The 20,105-nt window shown below is 40.8% G+C and overlaps 1 protein-coding gene and 1 non-coding gene across 2 annotated transcripts; both read left to right on the forward strand.

Annotated features, from left to right (window-relative positions):
• The first annotated feature begins 1,456 nt into the window (after positions 1 to 1,456).
• On the forward strand, positions 1,457 to 5,737 carry LOC122103045 (zinc finger CCCH domain-containing protein 11A-like). Its single transcript, XM_042673571.1, has one exon. It carries the CDS (start codon positions 1,603 to 1,605, stop codon positions 4,042 to 4,044), a length of 2,442 nt encoding a protein of 813 aa, XP_042529505.1. The 5' UTR covers positions 1,457 to 1,602; the 3' UTR covers positions 4,045 to 5,737.
• A 13,641-nt stretch (positions 5,738 to 19,378) lies between these two features.
• LOC122103047 lies at positions 19,379 to 19,516 on the forward strand. The gene has a single exon (XR_006146681.1). It is a non-coding gene; the product is annotated as a small nucleolar RNA SNORA8 (small nucleolar RNA).
• The last annotated feature ends 589 nt before the right edge of the window (positions 19,517 to 20,105 follow it).

The following is a 20,105-nucleotide window of genomic DNA, read 5'->3' on the forward strand; positions in this document are numbered from 1 at the left end:
ACCAGAGAACAAGCTCTATGGTAGAGGAGCATTTCCAAGCCTCAGCATCTTCCACAGAAGCAGGCCCCTCAACTGCTGGAGACAACAGTCCTGACTGGGAAGTCCCATCAAAGCTGCCACCAAGTAGTGGGCCTCCCTCTGCAGAAGTGCCCACTGCTGAGGATCCCTCCTCACCTTCCACACCCACCGGCGGCCACCCTTCACCTGAAGGCGACTCCAGCTACTCTCTTTCAGATCCATGGAAGAAGCTAGACCACTGCCTACAGTAAAAGAGAAATATCCATTGTTAAGGATGCCATGGAGTTCATTAAAGATCAATCACTCTCACATGAGAGGTGAGCCAGTCGTTTTCTCCCAGTACTTTCTCTTTTCAAATCAGAGATATCCAGTTGAGGCAAAGGCTTGAAGTTCATGTTAACAGTGGACAAGTGATATTTAGGATAGAACCAAATTTGTTTTACAATATTCAAGATAAAAAAGTGGTGAGTTTTCCCTTAAAGAAGTGTTTTTCATTTAAGATTTGTGTATTATACTGCATGTAAAATATATCTCAGTAATGTTGTTTTTTGTTTTTGTTTTCTTAAGGAAGCATTTCCTTTGGTAGCTGCCACTTAAAACATTGTTAGCCCTGGGATAAATTCAGGTTTTGATCTTTTCTGACAGTCCATGGGCCTACCTACCTCCCTGAAAGTTAGTGAGGAATTTCCTAATCTTATGAATTAAAGCTTTATCTCTTGATAGACAAGTAAATATATCAAAGTTTTTCAGAATTAGTTTTTCAAAATGAGTTGTGCCTTCACACAATTTGTGTGCAATTGATTCTTAATGCTGCTAAGTAAAAGTAGTAGATAGTATAATATTCTCCTTTGCATGATGTGTTTAACACCAGCAGCAGTAATTGCTTTTTATTCATAAAGCTTCAGATCTTGGGTGGAGGATAGGTGTTTTTTTTTTTTCCTACCCTAACTCAGCTTCCCGCATATTCTGACTTGAGTTGTCTCCAGTGTTGTAAAAGTTCTTTCCTTAAAGAAAGCCCAAGCCAAGAGCATCCTGGAAGCCCTGAGGGTACTTCAGTACTGTACAGAATCCCTAGGACAGCCTCACTGCTTTTATCCACCACATGTACTTTTCCTGTTGGAGCTTCTGATCTGCCAGAAAGATTCTACCAAGTAAGTACAAAGGACAAATCTGCAAAGAAAATAAGCTGAGGTCATTTTAAAGAAAAAAAACAGATCTTGCAGAATCCCTTGCGCATTGCGTCGCGCTGGCACTTTTCGTGGCGGGGGCCTTAGACCTCAACCTGTAGCCGGGCGCCATCTTTGACGCTGGCAGTCCGGGATTTCTGCTGGCTGTGGCTGGCGTGTGGAAGGCGGGCAGCCGCGGCTGAGAAAGAAGAGAGACGTGGCAGCAGGCGGGAATCGGAGATAGTGTCCTCGGTTCGGTAAAGTTTCTGTTCTCTGGGTTATGTTTAAAGACGAATTCTGTGATTGAGTTGTCATTTGGAAGATTAAACCCATTTCAAGAGGACTTTGAGCTGGTCCTTACCATTTGGAAGCAGTGGCTTATTTCAAAAAGCCACTTCTGGTCAAGATTGTTCCCATCATGCCTAACCAAGGAGAAGACTGCTATTTTTTTTTCTATTCGACATGTACCAAAGGTGACAGCTGCCCTTTCCGTCACTGTGAAGCTGCATTAGGAAATGAAACTGTTTGCACATTATGGCAAGAAGGGCGCTGTTTTCGACAGGTGTGCAGGTTTCGCCACATGGAGATTGATAAAAAACGCAGTGAAATTCCTTGTTACTGGGAAAATCAGCCTATGGGATGTCAAAAATTAAACTGCGCTTTCCATCACAACAGAGGACGCTACGTTGAAGGCCTATTCCTACCTCCAAGCAAAACTGTGTTGCCCACTGTGCCAGAGTCACCAGAAGAGGAAGTGAAGGCCAGTCAACTCACAGTTCAGCAGAACAAACTGTCTGTGCAGTCTAACCCCTCTCCTCAGCTGAGGAGCGTTATGAAAGTAGAAAGTTCTGAAAATGTGCCAAGCCCTACACATCCACCAGTGGTAATCAATGCTGCAGATGATGATGAAGATGATGATGATCAGCTTTCTGAGGAGGGCGATGATACCAAAACACCCCCCATGCAGCCAACTCCTGAAGTCCATAATGGATTACGACTGGCTTCTGCCCGGAAACCTGGAGCAAATTTAAAGCAAGGTGAATGTTTGAATTTTGGAATAAAAACTCTTGAGGAAATTAAATCAAAGAAAATGAAGGAAAAATCCAAGAAGCAAGGTGAAGGTTCTTCAGGAGTTTCCAGTCTTTTACTCCAGCCTCAGCCCATTCCAGGTCCTGAAAAAGAGAATGTCCGGACTGTGGTGAGGACAGTAACTATGTCAAGCAAACAAGGAGAAGAACCCTTGGTTAGATTGAGTCTTACAGAGAGACTGGGAAAACAAAAATTTTCAGTGGGTGGGGACAATGATCCCCCATTAAAGCGGAGCCTAGCACAGAGGCTCGGGAAGAAAGTGGAGGTGCCAGACACTAACCCTGACAAAACACAAAAGAAAGTTCAAGTTTCCAAGTCTTTGAAGGAGCGTTTAGGTATGTCAGCTGGTCCAAACAGTGAGGAGACAACAGAGAGAGTTAATAAAGTTGGTGAGATCCATGTCAAAACATTAGAAGAAATTTTTCTTGAAAGAGCCAGTCAAAAACGTGGAGAACTACAAACTAAACTCAAGACAGAGGGACCTTCAAAAGCTGAAGATTCTACTTCAGGAACAAGAAGTTCTTCTGCTGTCCGAATTAAAACTTTCTCTGAGGTCCTAGCTGATAAAAAGCATCGGCAGCAGGAAACCGAGAGACAAAATTGCAAAAAGGACGCAACTTGCATTAAGCTAAAGAGTAACACTGATGTAAAAAAGCCAGTGGTTTTACCACAGGTGGTTGTCAGCACAGGGCAACCAGAAGAGCCTGCAGGAAGAGCACGGTCCATGCAGGAAGTGCACATTAAGACACTGGAGGAGATTAAGCTGGAGAAGGCACTGAGGGCACAACAGAGCTCAGAGAGCAGTGCCAGCTCCCCGCCTCCACCGGAGGCCACCCCCACAGCCAGACGGCTTCTGCGAATCACCAAAAGAACAGGTACAAAAGACGAGAAGAGACTTCAGGAAGGAAGTGAAGTTGCTTCTCAGATGAGTGTTACTGTGGCAGAGGCTAATGAGGCTCTAGATGAGTCCACTGGAGTTGATATCACTAAAGTTCCAGCCAAGAAATGTGAAACCCTGAGAGAGAAGCTCGTGCAGAAGCCGCAGGAGAGGGGGGCCTCACACAAGGAGAAATCTGTCCTCACGCCCCTCCGGGGAGATGTTGCCTCTTGCAATACCCACATGGAGAAACCAGTGCTCACAGCTGCGTTAGGCATTGCCTGGCACTTGACCAAGCGGCTTCCCACAAAGCCATCCCAGAAAGGGGAGGTAGAAACCTCCGGGATTGGGGACTCCATATTGAATGTGAAATGTGCAGCACAGACATTGGAGAAAAGGGGTAAAGCTAAACCCAAAGTAAATGTGAAGCCATCTGTAGTCAAAGTTACTTCACCTCCCAAGCTGGCGCCAAAACGCAAGGCTGCAGAGGTGCACCCTGCCGTCATTGCAGCTGTGAAGCCACTCAGCAGCGTCCTGCAGGAAAGTCCAGCCAAGAAAGCAACCATGGCTGTTGTCCCGCTCCTCTCTGAGGATACAGTAGCCCCCAAGACGGAGCCAGAAAAACCTAAAGACAGTTTTGTGCTGCCTCCAACCCAGTCTTCTTCAGAACCCTCACCCCCAGAAGTATCTGGCCCTTCTTCATCCCAGGTAGCCACGAAAACTTGCCGACTCAGCTCTGCCTCAACAGGAAAGCCCCCACTGTCTGTGGAGGATGATTTTGAGAAACTAATATGGGAGATTTCAGGTGGCAAATTAGAAGCTGAGATTGACCTGGATCCTGGGAAGGACGAAGATGACCTTCTGCTGGAGCTTTCAGAAATGATTGACAGCTGAAGGTGGTAGTGAGAACACTTAAAAAAAAAAAAAAGTCACCAAAAACTGGACTTGGTTTTATCTATTACATCATTTACCTGAGATGATTTCTTTAGTCTCAAATTTTTCCCTAATCAGAAGTATACCTCTGAACTGTCTATATGTGTTCTGAATTCCATGGGTCAGATTTTCCAAGTCCCTTGATAAGCATTTTGTTGAGCATCTTTGAGAAGAAGTTCTGCAGTGCCCTTCTCCACAGCGACAGCCTGAAGGCGAGCCAGATGAAAAGGGTGTGAGAACTTGGTGACTCCTTGAGGTGTTCCTTAGCTCTGCCTGTTCCCTTTGTTGTATTTTTCCTTTTTTGTATTGTCTTAACATATTTAATGTTATCTGAGTTTGAAATGAATGAATGAAGATGGCTGCTACCATTGTGGACCAAATTCCATGCTACCACTTAAAAAAAAAAAAGGAAAAGAAAAAACACCGAGTCTGTGTTAAATTGTATGTCTTTTTAAAGGTATTTGGAGATTCATCTAAGCTTTAAAGAGGGCTGAGCAGCTCAAGAACCTGCAATATGGGCATAAGACCTGGTTTGAATGCGTCAGCTGCTCTGAGAGCCTCTGAAGAGCAATAGCTAACTTATTACTGTAATTTTTTTAAAGGCTTTAAAGTGCCTCCAGGGTCCCTGAATCTAATTTTCTACTTCTGAGATTCCCCAGATTCTTGATAAGAGATGGTGAGATGAGTTAGAGCTTCTCTTTTTTTAGTATGAGAATTGTCCCTTCAGTACTTGCCTCCTTCTGGCATTGAATCATTACAGGGACAAAAAGTAGTACATGTTTTTATTTTATTTTAAAGTCTCCCAGAAAACTCCTCTTGCCCAGTATTTCTTTGGTGCCCTTTAATACTGGAGGAGAAAAACAATAAACTCAAGCTGCCAATATTTCTGGCCTATAGCCAGTACACTGAACTGTACTGTAGCAGGGATATTGAGCTCTGGGGGGTGTATTGTATACCTTCCAGTTTCCTTAATTTGGCAATTGAATTCTCTTTTGTTGATACTGGTCTCCATATCACCTCAAGGTTTAGACTTGTGAAGGAACAAGTAAGATGGGGTAGTGGTCTTGAAAGGAGACGTGTTGTACATAACCTGGAGGAGGAAAGAAGGACCTGTCCATTTTGATACTTTGCTTTAGGTGGACAGTTTATTTCTCATGGGGAAATCTGAACCACCGGTCGTGTTGGCTCCTAAGGAACTGCTGTTGTAAGCGGCTCATCGAGAGTTGAACTTCATTGTAGCCTTGTTGGGATTATGGAAAAGGAAGAAAGCCACAGGACTGCTCATTCAGTCTTGGGAAGATCTGGATGATTCTGCACAAGCAAAAATGACTTGAAATATATGTATAGACACATCTCTGCCAGTCCGTCTTCAGTCGACCGAATGCTGTGTGACGGCCCTTCTCCACAGCAGGGGTGGAACGCTCTTGTTTCTCCGCAGAGTTCACAGATGCATTGCAGTTTTGGAATCAGCATATAGATTCCAAGTCCCGTTTGTATATAACCTTATTCTTTGACTTTTGAAAAGTTAATTTTTGTTCCTATATTTAAAGCCCTTGTATTAGTCAATGATTCATGTTCAGCATTATTTGAACCATTTGCCATTACAGAAAGAAAAATACTTAATTTGTGTTTTAATAAAACTGGTGTAGGAAAAAAAAAACAGATCTTTTCTAATTAATAATTATCATTTCCATGTGGAAGACAAATGAACATTCATTCTTTCATCCTAAGGAATAAAAGGATCATATCTTTAATAGGTACCATGAACATGTGTATTCAGCTGTGTTTTACCAGGCAGAATGATATTTTAATATTTCTCCTGGGCACATTATTATTTGGCTCCTGGAAAATTTGAGCTAAAATATGATATTCATTTACAATAATGATGTTAATTTAAGTGCTTCTCAAGGTGGTTCTAATCTTCACTCAGTAATTGTTTTTTAGTATCTACTGTGCCAGGCACTGTTCAACATGTTATATATTCAGTAGTGGACAAGACAGATCAAGTCCCTGTTTTTTTTGGGGGGGGGGATTTTTGGTCAGTCCTGGGGCTTGAAGTCAGGGCTGAGCACTGTCCCTGAGGTTCTTTTGCTCAAGACTAGCACTCTACCACTTGAGCCACAGTGCTAATTCCAGCTTTGTCTGTTTATGTGGTAGTGAGGAATCAAACCCAGGGCTTCATGCCTCTTAGGCAAGAACTCTACCACTAAGCCATATTCCCAGCCCCCAAGTCCCTATTCTAATTGAGCTTATATTCTCTTGAAGAGTAAAAGAGAACTTTTTTGGGTGGACGGGGGAAAAGGGGATGCTGGTCCTGGAGCTTGAGCTCAGAAGGTGAACACTGCCCCTGAGATTTTTTGCTCAAGGCTAGTGCTCTACCACTTGTACCACAGCTCTACTTCCATTAGTTTGTTATTGTTGGATTATTAATTTTGTGATTAATTGGAGATTCATAGCCTTTCCTGCCTGGTGCCTGGCTCAAGAGAGAGCAGTTTTAAAAGTTAATATTTTAAAATTTAGCAGGGCTTCAGTGGCTTATGCTAGCTGTTCACAAGGTTAGATTTGACTATTGTTGTTCAAAACCAGGATATGCAGAAAAGTCTATGAGATTCTTTTTTTTAATTTTAATTTTTATTTTTTGTGAACATACTGTACAGAGGGGTTACAATTACATGGGCAAGATAATGAGTACATTTCTTATCAAGCATTGCAGCCACCTCCTTTGTTTACCCTTCACATCTCTTCCCAGCCTCCCCTCACCCCCTACTCAATCCCTCCCTACCCCTCCCCCACACCAAAGTTGTAAAGTTTGTTTTCGACATGACAACTTGTACTTCTCATAGTTGCCACGGATCCACCTGTATCCTTAAACGACTTGTTTTCCCCATCTCCTCCACAAATTATACCGACATCAAATTTAGTGAAAGCAGGAGTTATACTGTGGGGGAGGGACATACAAAGCTACAAAGAAATAATCTTATAAATGCGTTAGAAACAAATGCATGAAAGAAAAAAAACATTTAAATACATATCTAAGGGTTCATTTTCCTAACATCACATTATCTGGCCTTTTCTGCTTGACTCAAACATATACTAGATATTGCAAATAAGGGAAACCATGGGACCAATGTTTCTTTAGGCTTGGCTTACTTCACTTAATATAATGGCTATAATCAAGAACTCTAACAACAACAGATGCTGGAGGGGATGTGGACAGAAGGGAACCTTACTTCATTGTTGGTGGGAGTGTAAACTTGTTCAACCACTATGGAAAGCAGTATGGAGGTTCCTGAAAAGACTTCACATAGAGCTCCCCTATGACCCAGCAATCCCACTTTTGGGCATTTACCCAAATGTTTACAAATAAGACCACACTAAAGCTACCAGCACAACTATGTTTATTGTGAGATTCTTATCTCCAGTCAACAATCAAAACACTGAAAGTGGAGATATGCCTCAAGTAGTGTACCAGCCTTGAACATAAAAGCCAAGTGAGAGTGTGTAACCCTGAGTTCAAAACCAAATACTAGCACAAAAAAAATAAAATAAAATAAATGAAGAAATATCAGGTAAAGTAAAATGGAAGATGAAAAATCAGATAGTAATACTGTCATGTGGCTGGTGATTTAATGTAGTTTGAGCTTAGCCAAGAAGATAGTACATAAACCAGCAAATGAATGAGTAGATGAGATGACAAAGGCAGCACCAAAGGTAGAAGAAATGATGCAGAGCTCTAGGTTGGAGAACTAGCCTGAAGAGCTGAAAGAAAGCTTGTATAACTGAGTGAAAGAGGATATGGTATAAGAGGTCACTCTTGGGGCTTGAACTCTGGGCCTGGGTGCTGTTTCTGAGCTCTTCAGCTCAAGGCAAGTACTCTACCACTTGAGCCATGGCACCACTTCTGGTTTTCTGGTGTTTAATTGGAGATAAGAGTCTCACAGACTTTCCTGCCTGGGCTGGCTGTGAACTGAGATCCTCAGACCTCATCCTCCTGAGTAGCTAAGATTATAAGTGTGAGCCATAAGTGTTCAGCCTGTTAGAGATTTCTGGAGCCCAGAAGTAACACATTACTATTTGTGAGAGATATCCCTGGCTGTGTGTGCCAGAGATGGAAGTAGAAAAAGCAGTGAAATACTGTAGTGCAGGCAACTGATGGTAATTATTTGGATCAGGGAGTAGTCCTGAAGATGTAGAGAAAAATAACTAACATTCAGGATATATTTTGGTGGCAAAAGAGTCAAGACTGATTGACCAAAAGTGTTGACACTGTAAAGATGCACTATTTATATAAATTGACATGTTGAATTAAAACCCCCAATGTATAACTATTTAAAGATAATTTTTAAATTATTAAATAAAACCAAATTTATTGACAGACATTGAATAAAATATAGGAATCATGGAATAAGAAAAGAAACTCCTAAGATTGGGGCTGAAGCACCTAGGTAGACCGTGATATATTTTACTAAGGAAAAGAAAGGGTATGGAAGAAACAGATTAGGACAAACATTGTTTTACTTATTTTATTTTTGTCAGTTATAGGGCTTGAACTCAAGGCCTAGGCACTGGCCCTGAGCTCTTTTGCTCAAGGCTAACATTCTACTACTTTGAGCCACAGTGTCACTTCCAGTTTTAATTGGAGGTAAGAGTCTCACAGGGACTGTTCTACCCAGGCTGGCTTCAAACTGTGATTCTCATATCTCAGAGTTCTGAGTAGCTAGGATTACCGGGCTCAAGCCATGGACATCCTGCTATTGTTTTATTTTTTACCATATTGTTTGAACTGCTTCTTGGATCACCAAGTAAAGATACTAAGAAAAAAAATCAGAATCTAAGATTCTGGGAAAAACTCAGGACTCAGTGTAGAAGTCAGGTCTTATGATTACCATGAACATATAATCTATTTGTTTAACCTGCATTTTAAGTCAGGTACCAGTGGCTCACACCTATAATCTTAGTTACTCAGGAGGCTGAGATCTGAAGATCACTGAAGCCAACTCAGTCAGGAAATTATGTGAGACCTCCAGTTAACCACCAAAAACCTGGAAGTAGAGTGGTGGCTTAAGTGGTAAGTGCTAGCCTTGAGCAAACTCTCTCTGGGACAGCATCCAGGACCAGTTTAAGACCCAGGACTTGCAGACACAAAAAGCCATGAGAATAGATGATACATAGAAAGAGTGCAAATAGATAAGCAGGGGCCCAGGACTGAGCTTTCCATGGTGGCCTCATTTATAAGTCAAACAGAGGGATGAGTCAGCTAATGTGATCAAGAGGGACTGGCCCTAGAAACAGACGGAGGACCTCAGTGAAAGAGGGGATATCATAGAATCTAATAGAAGGTTGCATGTCAAAAGACAAAAAAGGAAAAACAAAAACAAAAACAAAAAAATAGCCAGGCATCAGTGGCTCACACCTGTAATCCTAGCTACATAGGAGGCTGAGATCTGAGGATTGCAGTTTACAGCCAGCCCAGGCAGGAAAGTCCGGGAGACTTATCTCCAATAAACTATCAGAAAATCGGAAGTGGCACTGTGGCTCAAGTTGGTAGAGTTCTAGCCTTGAACTGAAGAGCTGAGGGACAGCACCCAGGCCCAGAGTTCAAACCCTATGACCAACAGAAACAAAAAAAGACAAAAATTTCCAGTTGAGTATTGATGAGAGAGTTGGGGAGGATAAAAACACTGGATTTGGCACCTCTTGGTAGAGCTGTGAGATCAAAGTCCCCTTGGACTGGGTTTAAAAAAGTGGGGATGATAAAGCAGAGATACTGTAACTAATTCAAGAAATTTGGCCTAAAAGGGGACCAGAGAAATATAGCATTATAAGGGCATATGGAGCAGGAGAGTTTTTGCTTTTGTTTTTCCATACTGCATTATTGAACCCAAGGCCTTACTCACTAAGTACATGCTCTAACATGACCTATGTAACCAACACTGAACCTGAGGGATTTTTTTTCTTTTTGTTTTTCTTTTTTTTTTATTGTGAAAATACTGTACAGAGGGGTTACAATTACACGGGCAAGATAATGAGTACATTTCCTGAGGGATTTTTTTAGGAGTACTTTTGAATGCTGGTAGAAATTAGTAAGGGCTACAAACTGGATTTAGGAGCTGATAAGACAGTTTGCAGCAGCAACTTGTATCAGTAAGAGAGGATGGCCTTTTAGAGTTAAATGTAAGGAAGAAACATAGATTTTCATACAATGCAATGTATATGCAAGAAGGTTAAGTACAAAAATGAGTAAATTTTTGTATAAATATTTTATTTTAGTGGTTGAACTCAGAGGTCTCATGCTTGGTAGATGAACACTGTACCTCTTGAGCTATACACCAATGACTTTTTGCTTTAGTTATTTTTAAAATTGTGTCTTATGTTTTTTTCTAGGATGGCCTGGTCTAAGTTCCTCCCATTTATGCCTCCTGTATAGCTAAAATGACAGACACTCTTCCCCGTGCTACATTTTATTGGTGAAGATGTAGTCTCACAAACTTCCTTGACCTGGTTGGCCTCAAATCATGATCTGCTTGATTGATGCTTCCTACGTAGCTGGGACAGGCATAAATCCTACCCCCATCTTCATTTATGGATTTTTTTCTCAAGTTAAAATATGAAAATAGTCATCAGTGAAATAGAGGTTGAGAAGAAGATAATGGCTATTTAAGGAGAGACAGGTACATTTTAGATAGCAATGAAAGTTGGGTTGGGGACATGGCTCAAATGGTAGAGCAACAGTTGTTTGATAAGTGGAAAATCCTCAGTTCAAACCCCAGTTCTGGGATAAAAAATAAAAGTATTGAGAAAGCCATTTTAATTGCCTGGCTGTTCAAGTACTTCTCTAAGGATTGTGATTGTAAAGATGGGCTCTGATGGTTCATACCTGTAATACTAACTACTCAGAAGGTTGAGATCTGAGGATCATGGTTCAAAGCCAGCCTGGCAGAAAAGTCCCTATGAGACTCTTATCTCCAATTAACCACTCAAAAACTGGAAGTGGCTGTAGCACAAAGTAGTGTAGAGTATTAGCCTTGAACAAAAGAGCTCAGGGACAGTGCCCAGGCCCTGAGTTCAAGCCCCACGACTGGCAAAAAAATAAAATAAAAATAAAAAGAATTGTGGCTGTGAATTTAAATTGACACTAGTCAGCCTCGTTATGTAGCATTTGCTCCAGTGACACTCAGCTGTTTTGATACAGGTATAAGATTCCTTGGGCAAGATGTATACAGAAAGAGGCCATAGAACTGATGTTTGCTCAAGTCTAAGGGTGGTGATAAACTATGGAGTCTAATATGAGATTGGAGCAGAGAGAAAGCAAGCATGGTAGGAGTAGTGGATGACAAATATGATGTGGCCTCATAAGCTGGGGTTCATTAGGACTGAATAAAAAAGTTGTGTGGGAATATTTAGTAGAAGAGTGGGATGAGAGTCAGTAGGCAGAGTAGCATGCTACGAAGTAGCTATTGCTTGATGACAAGGCCAAGGAAATGATCATCAAACTGAGATGACTAACGGATACATGAGAAGATCCTCAGCAGTGAAAATAACAGAGAATTGAAAGAAAAAGAAACAGAGGCATGAATCCCATGGATATTCAAGTCACCAAGGTTACTGATCCAAGTAGAAAATCCAGTAAGTTTATTACTAAAGTAAGTGAAGGGAGACAGAATGGTGGGTGCAGAGGCTAAATGAAGCAATTTGTGAAAAATAAGTCACCCAGTATCTGGCCCTCTAGTAGTATGTGGTGGGGCTATGTAACTAAGAAAGATGAATAGTTCTCATCTCCCTACCTTTCCTGAACAGTTCTTTGGCTCACCCATTGGACCTACCAGTTGGTTTGTTCACTATCTAAAGTTATTGTACTTGTTTTCCCTTAAGTTTGTGTGCAACTTTGTTTAGCTTGCTGTTTCTTCAGGTTTTTATGTAAGGAACAGGATTATTTAGTTAAAGTTGTTATTTTGGACAGTTGGAAGGCTGTGGTGCTGACCTACACAAAGAAATTTGAGACACTGACTATCAACTTGCTCTCGTTTTGGTCAAAGCAATTAAAGGATTTAGTAACATAAATAACAGGTACTGGATTACTTTGTAAATTTCTAGAGAAAAAAGATTTTTTATGATTATAAATGGAATTCATGTTCTGTGCTAAAAATACTGAAAAACACAAAGAATAAAATTGTTCTCTACTCTTTAAGCTAATCACTAATGTTGCCTTATTAGTATGTTTCCTCTTAATTTTTTTCTCCCTCATGTGTTCATCAGGGATAGGTTTAAGTGTACCTAAGAATTTATAATGTGACAGGCACTGGTTGTTCATGCCTATAATCCAAGCTACTTAGGAGGCTGAGATCTAAGGATCGTGGTTCAAAACCAGCTCGAGCAAGAAAATCTGTGAGGGGGCTGGGAAAGTGGCTCAGTGGTAAAGTGCTTGCCTTGCATGCATGAGGCCCTGGGTTCAATTCCTCAGCACCACATAAGCAAAAAGAAAAAAAGCCAGAAATGGTGCTGTGGCTCAAGTGCCTAGAGCGCCAGCCCGGTTATTTCACAGTTCTTTTGCTTAAGCTTTGTAGGATATTTGTATGAGATAAGAGATTTTGTGCTTTCCCATTACAAACAGTTGGCCACCTTGCAGTGACCCTGTTGTCTTTTGGTAATGGGCAGCTTTGATAACTGTCATTTGTGTGGCCTCTTTAGATCTCTGCTGCCTGCCTTATCGTGCATTCAGCCAGCCCTACTTCATCTTTTGGATATGGGCTGGAAACCTTGTGATCTTGCCTTCTTTGTTGATATTCAGTTACGAGATCTCCTAATGAAAATGTCACAAGAAAATATCAGTGTCCACGATAGTATGATCAGGAAAGAACACAACCCTACACTCTGAAGTTCCTGGAGTAGGAGATGAAAGACAGGAATCATTGACACAATGGGGGTGAGGGCATAGACTCTGGAGTTGGATTAGGGTATGTGTGATACATCTTGGCTTTGCCACTCAGAAACTTGGTGACTGTTAACATGTTATCCAATTGCTTTGTACTTTAGTTGCCTCTTGTTTAGAGCTGAGATAATAATGATACCTGTACCCAAGGCTTGTCATCAAGAATGTATGAGTTATATTTCTGAGTGTTTAAAATGGTGTCTGGCATGTAGTGGTGCTATGTAAGTTGTTAGCAATGGTGCTGTGAATTCAGAGGATGAGGCTCCTCTGTATTTTTGGAAATCCTACTGTATCTTGTTACTTGAGAGAATCTTTTTCTTTTTCTTTTTGTTATACCTCTATGTGGTGTTAGCTACTATAATCTACATTACAGGGACTTGGATTATAAGAAGTTTTTTTTTCTCATTCCATTGTGCAATGGGAATGTGTTTAAAATTAAAGCTGTCTCCTTATTAACTGCCTTCAGCCCTTGCCCTGATGTTAGATGGAACTGATGTCAGAGAAAGGATGCAACATTGGGCAGCCATCACCATGCTGGTCAGTTTGCCCCTCATTTCAATTCTTGTCTGCACCTGCATGATGTAGTCCTCTAGTGGGACAGAATGTTCACACCATTCATCATAGTACTAGCCCTGAGCTAAGAAGAGTAGACCAAATCCATTTTGTTGGAATGCATGAATGAGTGTGTATTTATTTGTTGGAATTTTTTGTTCTGTCAGTCGTGGGCCTGAACTCTGTGCCTGGACACTGTCCCTGAGCTCTTCAGCTCAACGCTAGCACTCTACCACTTGAGCCACAGCGCCACTTCCAGCTTTTTCTGCTTATGTGGTGCTGAGGAATCAAATCCAGGGTCTCATGCATACAAGGCAAGCACTCTACCACTGAGCCACCTTCCCAGACCAGTTGTTGGAAAATATTTTGCATTTGCTATTAAGTAAATATTTTTGTGTTTGGGATTTTGGTTGCTAAAACACACTAAGCATAAATTATGGAAATTTATAATTGTACATCTAAAAGGAGCTTATAGGATTATCTATATGAACCTTTTATTTGAAATGAGGGAACAGGGCCAAATCCAAGTATAGTTGTGCCTCGGTGCTTGGTTCCAGGCACTTTCACAGATACTAAAACCTGAAGATGCTCAAGTCGCTTACATATTAATATTTGAATGTAATCTACAAATACTTTAAATCCTGTATACTTTAAATCATCTCTAGGTTACTGTTATACTTTATTATTTAGGGAATGATTACAAGAAAATCTGCACATGTTCAATATAGATGCACTTGTTTTGAATGTTTTTTGATCTCATGATTGAATCCAGCAGTATAGAACTCCTGAATATGGAATGTATAGATATAGAGAGCTGACTATAACATGTTAAGTCGTATAGCTGGTAGTGGTAAATATGAAGCCTCGGGATCTTCTCACTGTCAAGCTGATTCCATTATGATGTTCTGAGCATCCCCACCAAAACTTTTTAAAATCATTGTATTTGACCCTGCTACATGGCACATAGTAGGTTTATCCCACCTAGTGTAGTGTGCTCTGGAAAAGATTTCTTCCTCTTCCTCTTTTATTGGTGTACAGTCATCAAACAGCTAACTAAATCCTGTATTTTAAAAAAACAATTGGCCTTTTTCCTTCAGAAGTTCAATCTACAGTCTCTATTGAGAAGGAAAGCAAGTAGGAGTGGGAAGGGCTAGAAGGGAAGTGAATAAAGACAGAATGATAAAGTATGATGGAATGTTTTTAAGAGGAAATGGGATGATGGAGAGAGATGGAGGTGGTAAGGAAGATCAGGATACACTATATGCATGTGGGAAATGTCACAATGAAACCCCCTTGAACATCTAATGTATGCTAATAAAATTAATTGGATGATTTATAAAATGGTTAGCTGTCCTTTATACATGAAACATTTGCTTTTAAGTTGTTAACAGTTATGAAATATAGTAAACTTTCTTATTTAGAAAAATAAAAAGTAACTAAAAATACTCAATCTGTTAGACTTGTGGAACACAAGGTCTGCTAACTAACACTTTTCTTGGGTACCAGCAGAGGCATGCTTTTCTCTTGTTGTGTCTTTTCAGCCAGTGAAGTGAAGAGGTTGAGCTTGCTGATGCCAAGCAGAATTCAGAATGGATGGATGACTGTCAGGTTGGCATGTTTGAGGCCTGGTATGAAAAAATAGCCCAGGAGGATCCAGAGAAGCAGAGGGAAGTAAGACCTCTCAACTAGAGTAATCTGGGTGACTTGCAAGGAGTTTGGAAAAGAGAATATGCCTGGAGTGTGCCAGCATGCTGTCTCCAGAGAGAGCTCCTGGAGGGGACATTAAGGATCGCATTTCTGAGATTAACCTGCAGAGCTCTACATCTTGATATGACCCATCAGAGTGGCTCCCTCCATAGAGCTGGATTTGAAGAAGAGTGGCTCACAAGGCTGATGTATACTAACAGTCTCCTTTGTGCAGGTTACACACAAATAGCATGTGTAAGAGACTTAAGCACATGCAATTGCTGAATGACTTGAATGCTTAGTATCCTTTGGGCAGACCATTCTATTCCTGTAGATGAGTACTACAGAAGCCACATTCCAGTGGGAAGCCTACACTGAGCATACTAAATCAAAGTTAGATGATTCAGATGAGAAAAAGCATTGGGCTCAGGCAGCTGCCTGTCATCTTACATGAGGTATTATTTTTTTTCTTTTTTTTAATTTTTAATTTTTGTGAACACACTGTACAGAGCGGTTACAATTACATGGGCAGGTTAATGCGTACATTTCTTATCAAGCATTGCAGCCTCCTCCTTTGTTTACCCTTCACATCCTTTCCCAGCCTCCCCCCCCCACCCAATCCTCCCCGCCTCCCCCCCACCCCCCCCTGCACCAACATTGTAAAGCTCGTTTTCGACATGACAACTTGTACTTCTCATTGTTGCAACAGGTCCACCTGGATCCTTAAACGACTTGTTTTTCCCCATCTCCTCTACAAGTTATACTGACATCAAATATAGTGAAAACAGGGGTTATACTGTGGGGAAGGGACATACAAAGCTACAAAGAGATAATCTTATAAATGCGTTAGAAACAAATGCATGAAAGGAAAAAAACATTAAAATACATATCTAAGGGTTCATTTTCCTAACATCACATTATCTGACCTTTTCCGCTTGACTCATACATATACTAGATATTGCAAATAAGGGAAACCATGGGACCTATGTTTCTTTGGGCCTGGCTTACTTCACTTAATATAATTTTTTCCAAGTTTTTCCATTTCCTAACAAATGGGGCAATGTCATACTTTCTGATGGAGGCATATAATTCCATTGTGTACATATACCACATTTTCTTGATCCATTCATCTACTGAGGGGCATCTGGGTTGGTTCTATATCTTACCTATGGTAAATAATGCTGCAATAACCATAGTTGTGCTGGTAGCTTTAGTGTGGTTTTGTTTGTAAACATTTGGGTAAATGTCCAAAAGTGGGATTGCTGGGTCATAAGGGAGGTCTATGTGAAGTCTTTTCAGGAACCTCCATACTGCTTTCCAAAGTGGTTGAACAAGTTTACACTCCCACCAACAATGAAGTAAGGTTCCCTTCTGTCCACATCCCCTCCAGCATCTGTTGTTGTTAGAGTTCTTGATTTTTGCCATTCTAACTGGAGTGAGGTGGTATCTCAATGTTGTTTTGATTTGCATTTCTTTTATGGCTAGGGATGTTGAGCATTTCTTCATGTGTCTATTGGCCATCCTTCTTTCTTCTTCAGAGAAGTTTCTCTTTAAGTCTTTAGCCCACTTATTTATTCGGCAGTTGTTTCTTTGAGGATTTGTTGTTGGGGGATTTAATTTTTTGAGTTCCAAGTATATTTTAGATATGAGACTTACATGAGGTATTATGTCACTAGCATAAGTGTCAGATATCTGCTGCCTCATAGCCATTCATTTTTCTCTGTATTGAATACCTACTGTATGCCACCTTTACATATACTTTATATATATATTTTGTTTGTTTGTTTATATAGCACTTCTGTGGTGCTTGGTTAGAGCATACCAGCTGATCCTTATTAGTACCTGATTAGAAACCATTCTATAGTGCTCAGGTATCATGGGAGATTTCTTCTACATATTTTCTATTCTTATTTCTAGACTTGAAAGAATGTATTGTCGTCTCTAAGTGCATTTCGGTAACAATTGCTTGATCATGAAACACTGATTTTACTGTTTCCACAGGAAGGATTTATTTCTGGATTTTATTCATTTTTTTCTTTGTTTTCTAGGAAGGGGGAGTGTGGGAAAGTTGAGACAGAATCTCATTATGAAACGCTAGCTGGCCTCAAACTTAGGAGTATGGCACCATACTTGGTTCATTTTTAATTATCAGGAAGGAGTGTTCTTGCAATATTTCTGTGTCTGTATGCACTGTCATTGTCCAACTAAGTACCCAGACCAAACATTTAAATTCTGTTCTTGCTTGTCCTTTTATTTGGGGGTGGGTCTGGTCGTGGGGCCTGAACTCTGGGCCTGGGCACTGTCCCTCAGCTCTTCAGCTCAAGGCTAGCGCTCTACCACTTGAGCAACAGCGCCACTTCCGGCTTTTTTCTTTTTGCTTATATGGTGCTGCGGAATCGAACCCAGGGCCTCATGCATGCAAAGCAAGCGCTCTACCACTGAGCCACCTTCCCAGCCCCTCTTGCTTGTCCTTTACCCCCATACCAAATTAGTGCTACCCATCCTGCCTCCTTAGTACCTCTTAAGTCAGCTCTGTTCCACCTGCATGCAATTCCACCCTTAGAGCCAACACTGTCACGGTTAGTCTCCCTAGCTCCTGTCTTGTTCCTTTCAGTCTCTTCTTAGCCAGCAGAGGAACCTTGAGAACACTAAATCTACTCCTATTACTCTTCAGTTTAAAAAAATTAGTGATTCCTGGGGCTAGGAAGGTGGCTCAGTGATTGAGTTCTTGCCTCACATGCATGAGACCATCGGTTTGATTCCTCAGCATCCACAAACAGAAAAAGCCAGACATGGCACTGTGGCTCAAGTGGTAGAGCACTAGCCTTGAGCTGAAGAGCTGAGGGACAGCACCCAGGCCCAGAGTTCAAACCCCATGACCAACCAAAAAATGAGTAATTTCTTAGACTAGTGTTTGACACCTTACTGGCTTAGCCTTTCTAACTACATCTGATCATTTCCACTCTGGCCTGAATTCTACTTATTACATGACACCATAAACCCTTATTTGCTCCCTTTCTGTCAGAGCTGTGCTACTCCTTCTATCTGATACACCTGTCACATTTACCCACACACAATCTATTTGTCCCTTGGTCTCAGTTAAAGGAAAAACTTTTCTCGACCTTTCCAATATTATGGACAGCATCTTGTGCTGCTAAGTTCCCTAAATTTGCCTACCAAAGCACTTACAACACTATGTTCACAATTTGCTTTTTTTGAGGAAATTCCCAGATAGACACTTATTTTGTTCTTCTACAAATCTTAGCTACTATCACCTAGTACAGTTTGCCTAGATTTGTTTTCAGCCTTTTCTATTTCAGTTATTTTTCAAGCAGCCTTGCTATGGGGGAGAGAGGATGGGAAGGAGAGAAAAGGGAGGAGGCCCAGACCAGCCTGGGCTATAATCTACCTATCTAAGTCTCCTAAGTACCTGGGATGACAGGTGCCAGAACCAAACCCAGTTGTTTTGTTGAGATGATATCTTGCTAACTTTTTGTCTGGCCTTGAATTGTGATCCTTCTAATCCTCACCATCCCAGTATCTGAAGTTGTAGGTGTAAGCCACAGCATCCAATGTGCCTAGAAAACTTAAGTACCTCTTAAGTGAATTAATGAATAGTGACCACATAAGAAACTTGTTTAATCATGTTCATTTCAACTTACAGATACACTGTTCATTGCTCGCTACTGTGACCTGCTAAATGTGGACATCTCTTGTGATGGATGTGATGAGATTGCTCCCTGGCATGGCTACCGGTGTCTTCAATGCAGTGACAGGGATCTCTGCAAAACTTGCTTCCTAGGTAAACTTGAGTATGCCATACTCAATAGTAATAATTGTTTTTAAGCTTATGTGATCTTGCCATTTAAAAACTTCTCATTGGGGCTGGGAATGTGGCTTAAGGATAGAGTGCTTGTCTCTCATGTATGAAGCCCTGGGTTCAATTCCTCAGTACCACATAAACAGAAAAAGCTGGAAGTGGTGCTGTGGCTCAAGTGGTAGAAGGCTAGCTTTAAGCACAGAGAGGCTCAGGGAGAGTGCCCAGGCCCAGAGTTCAAGCCCCATGACACACACACACACACACACATATAAATATGCATATATATACATATATACACATACATACATTGCACTGTATGGTATATGCACTCAGCAATACCTCCTGCTGATGTGTTCAAAGGACAGTGCAATAGAAATTCAATATCTGGCATCGTTGGTTTTCTTGGCTTTGTCCATGGTAAACCTGGAATTTCTTTTGATACAATATATACGGTTTGAAAATTCATATTGATAATACCTAGGATAAATGATCTTCTCAGCAAATGCTTTTCTTTTTCTAGGCAGGCAGTCAGCAATTGAATCAAGCTGTTGGACTTAAAAAGTGATCCCAAAATTTGCTTGCGGAATGACATTTCAAAGATTTTAGATATGTCATCAGTAATTCTGTAATAGCGCTAAAAGAAGCCCTAATAAAAGATTTGTGGCAGGGCTGATCAGAGTTTCAGCTTTTTGTTGGTCATTTGAACATAGCGACTAGATATTGGCCTCCTGAACAGTGGTACGGCTGGCTTGAATTGTTTGCTTCAAAAAGGACTGCCTTAGATTTCAAGAGATATCTTGAGCTTCACTTCGATGGGCAGTGAAGGAATCACAACATGTAAAAATGATTAAATACAAATTTATTGACTTTAAATAAAAATATACATATAAACATATATGTATGTGTATGTATGTATGTATATATGTAAACTTCAAAAATTCTTTAGTACATTTGACTTGTATGTACTGAAGCAAAGTACACTGACAATGGTGAACATTGGGGCTTCTTGTCTGTTGGCCCTATAGTAAGAGATAC

The sequence above is a fragment of the Dipodomys spectabilis genome, unplaced genomic scaffold (genome assembly GCF_019054845.1).
Source record: "Dipodomys spectabilis isolate Male_0828 unplaced genomic scaffold, ASM1905484v1 ptg001471l, whole genome shotgun sequence".
Classification (NCBI taxonomy): domain Eukaryota; kingdom Metazoa; phylum Chordata; class Mammalia; order Rodentia; family Heteromyidae; genus Dipodomys; species Dipodomys spectabilis.

Bases quoted from the DNA above. Each gene is read 5' to 3' on its own strand.
- LOC122103045 (XM_042673571.1), top strand. From the start codon at position 1,603: ATGCCTAACCAAGGAGAAGACTGCTATTTTTTTTTCTATTCGACATGT.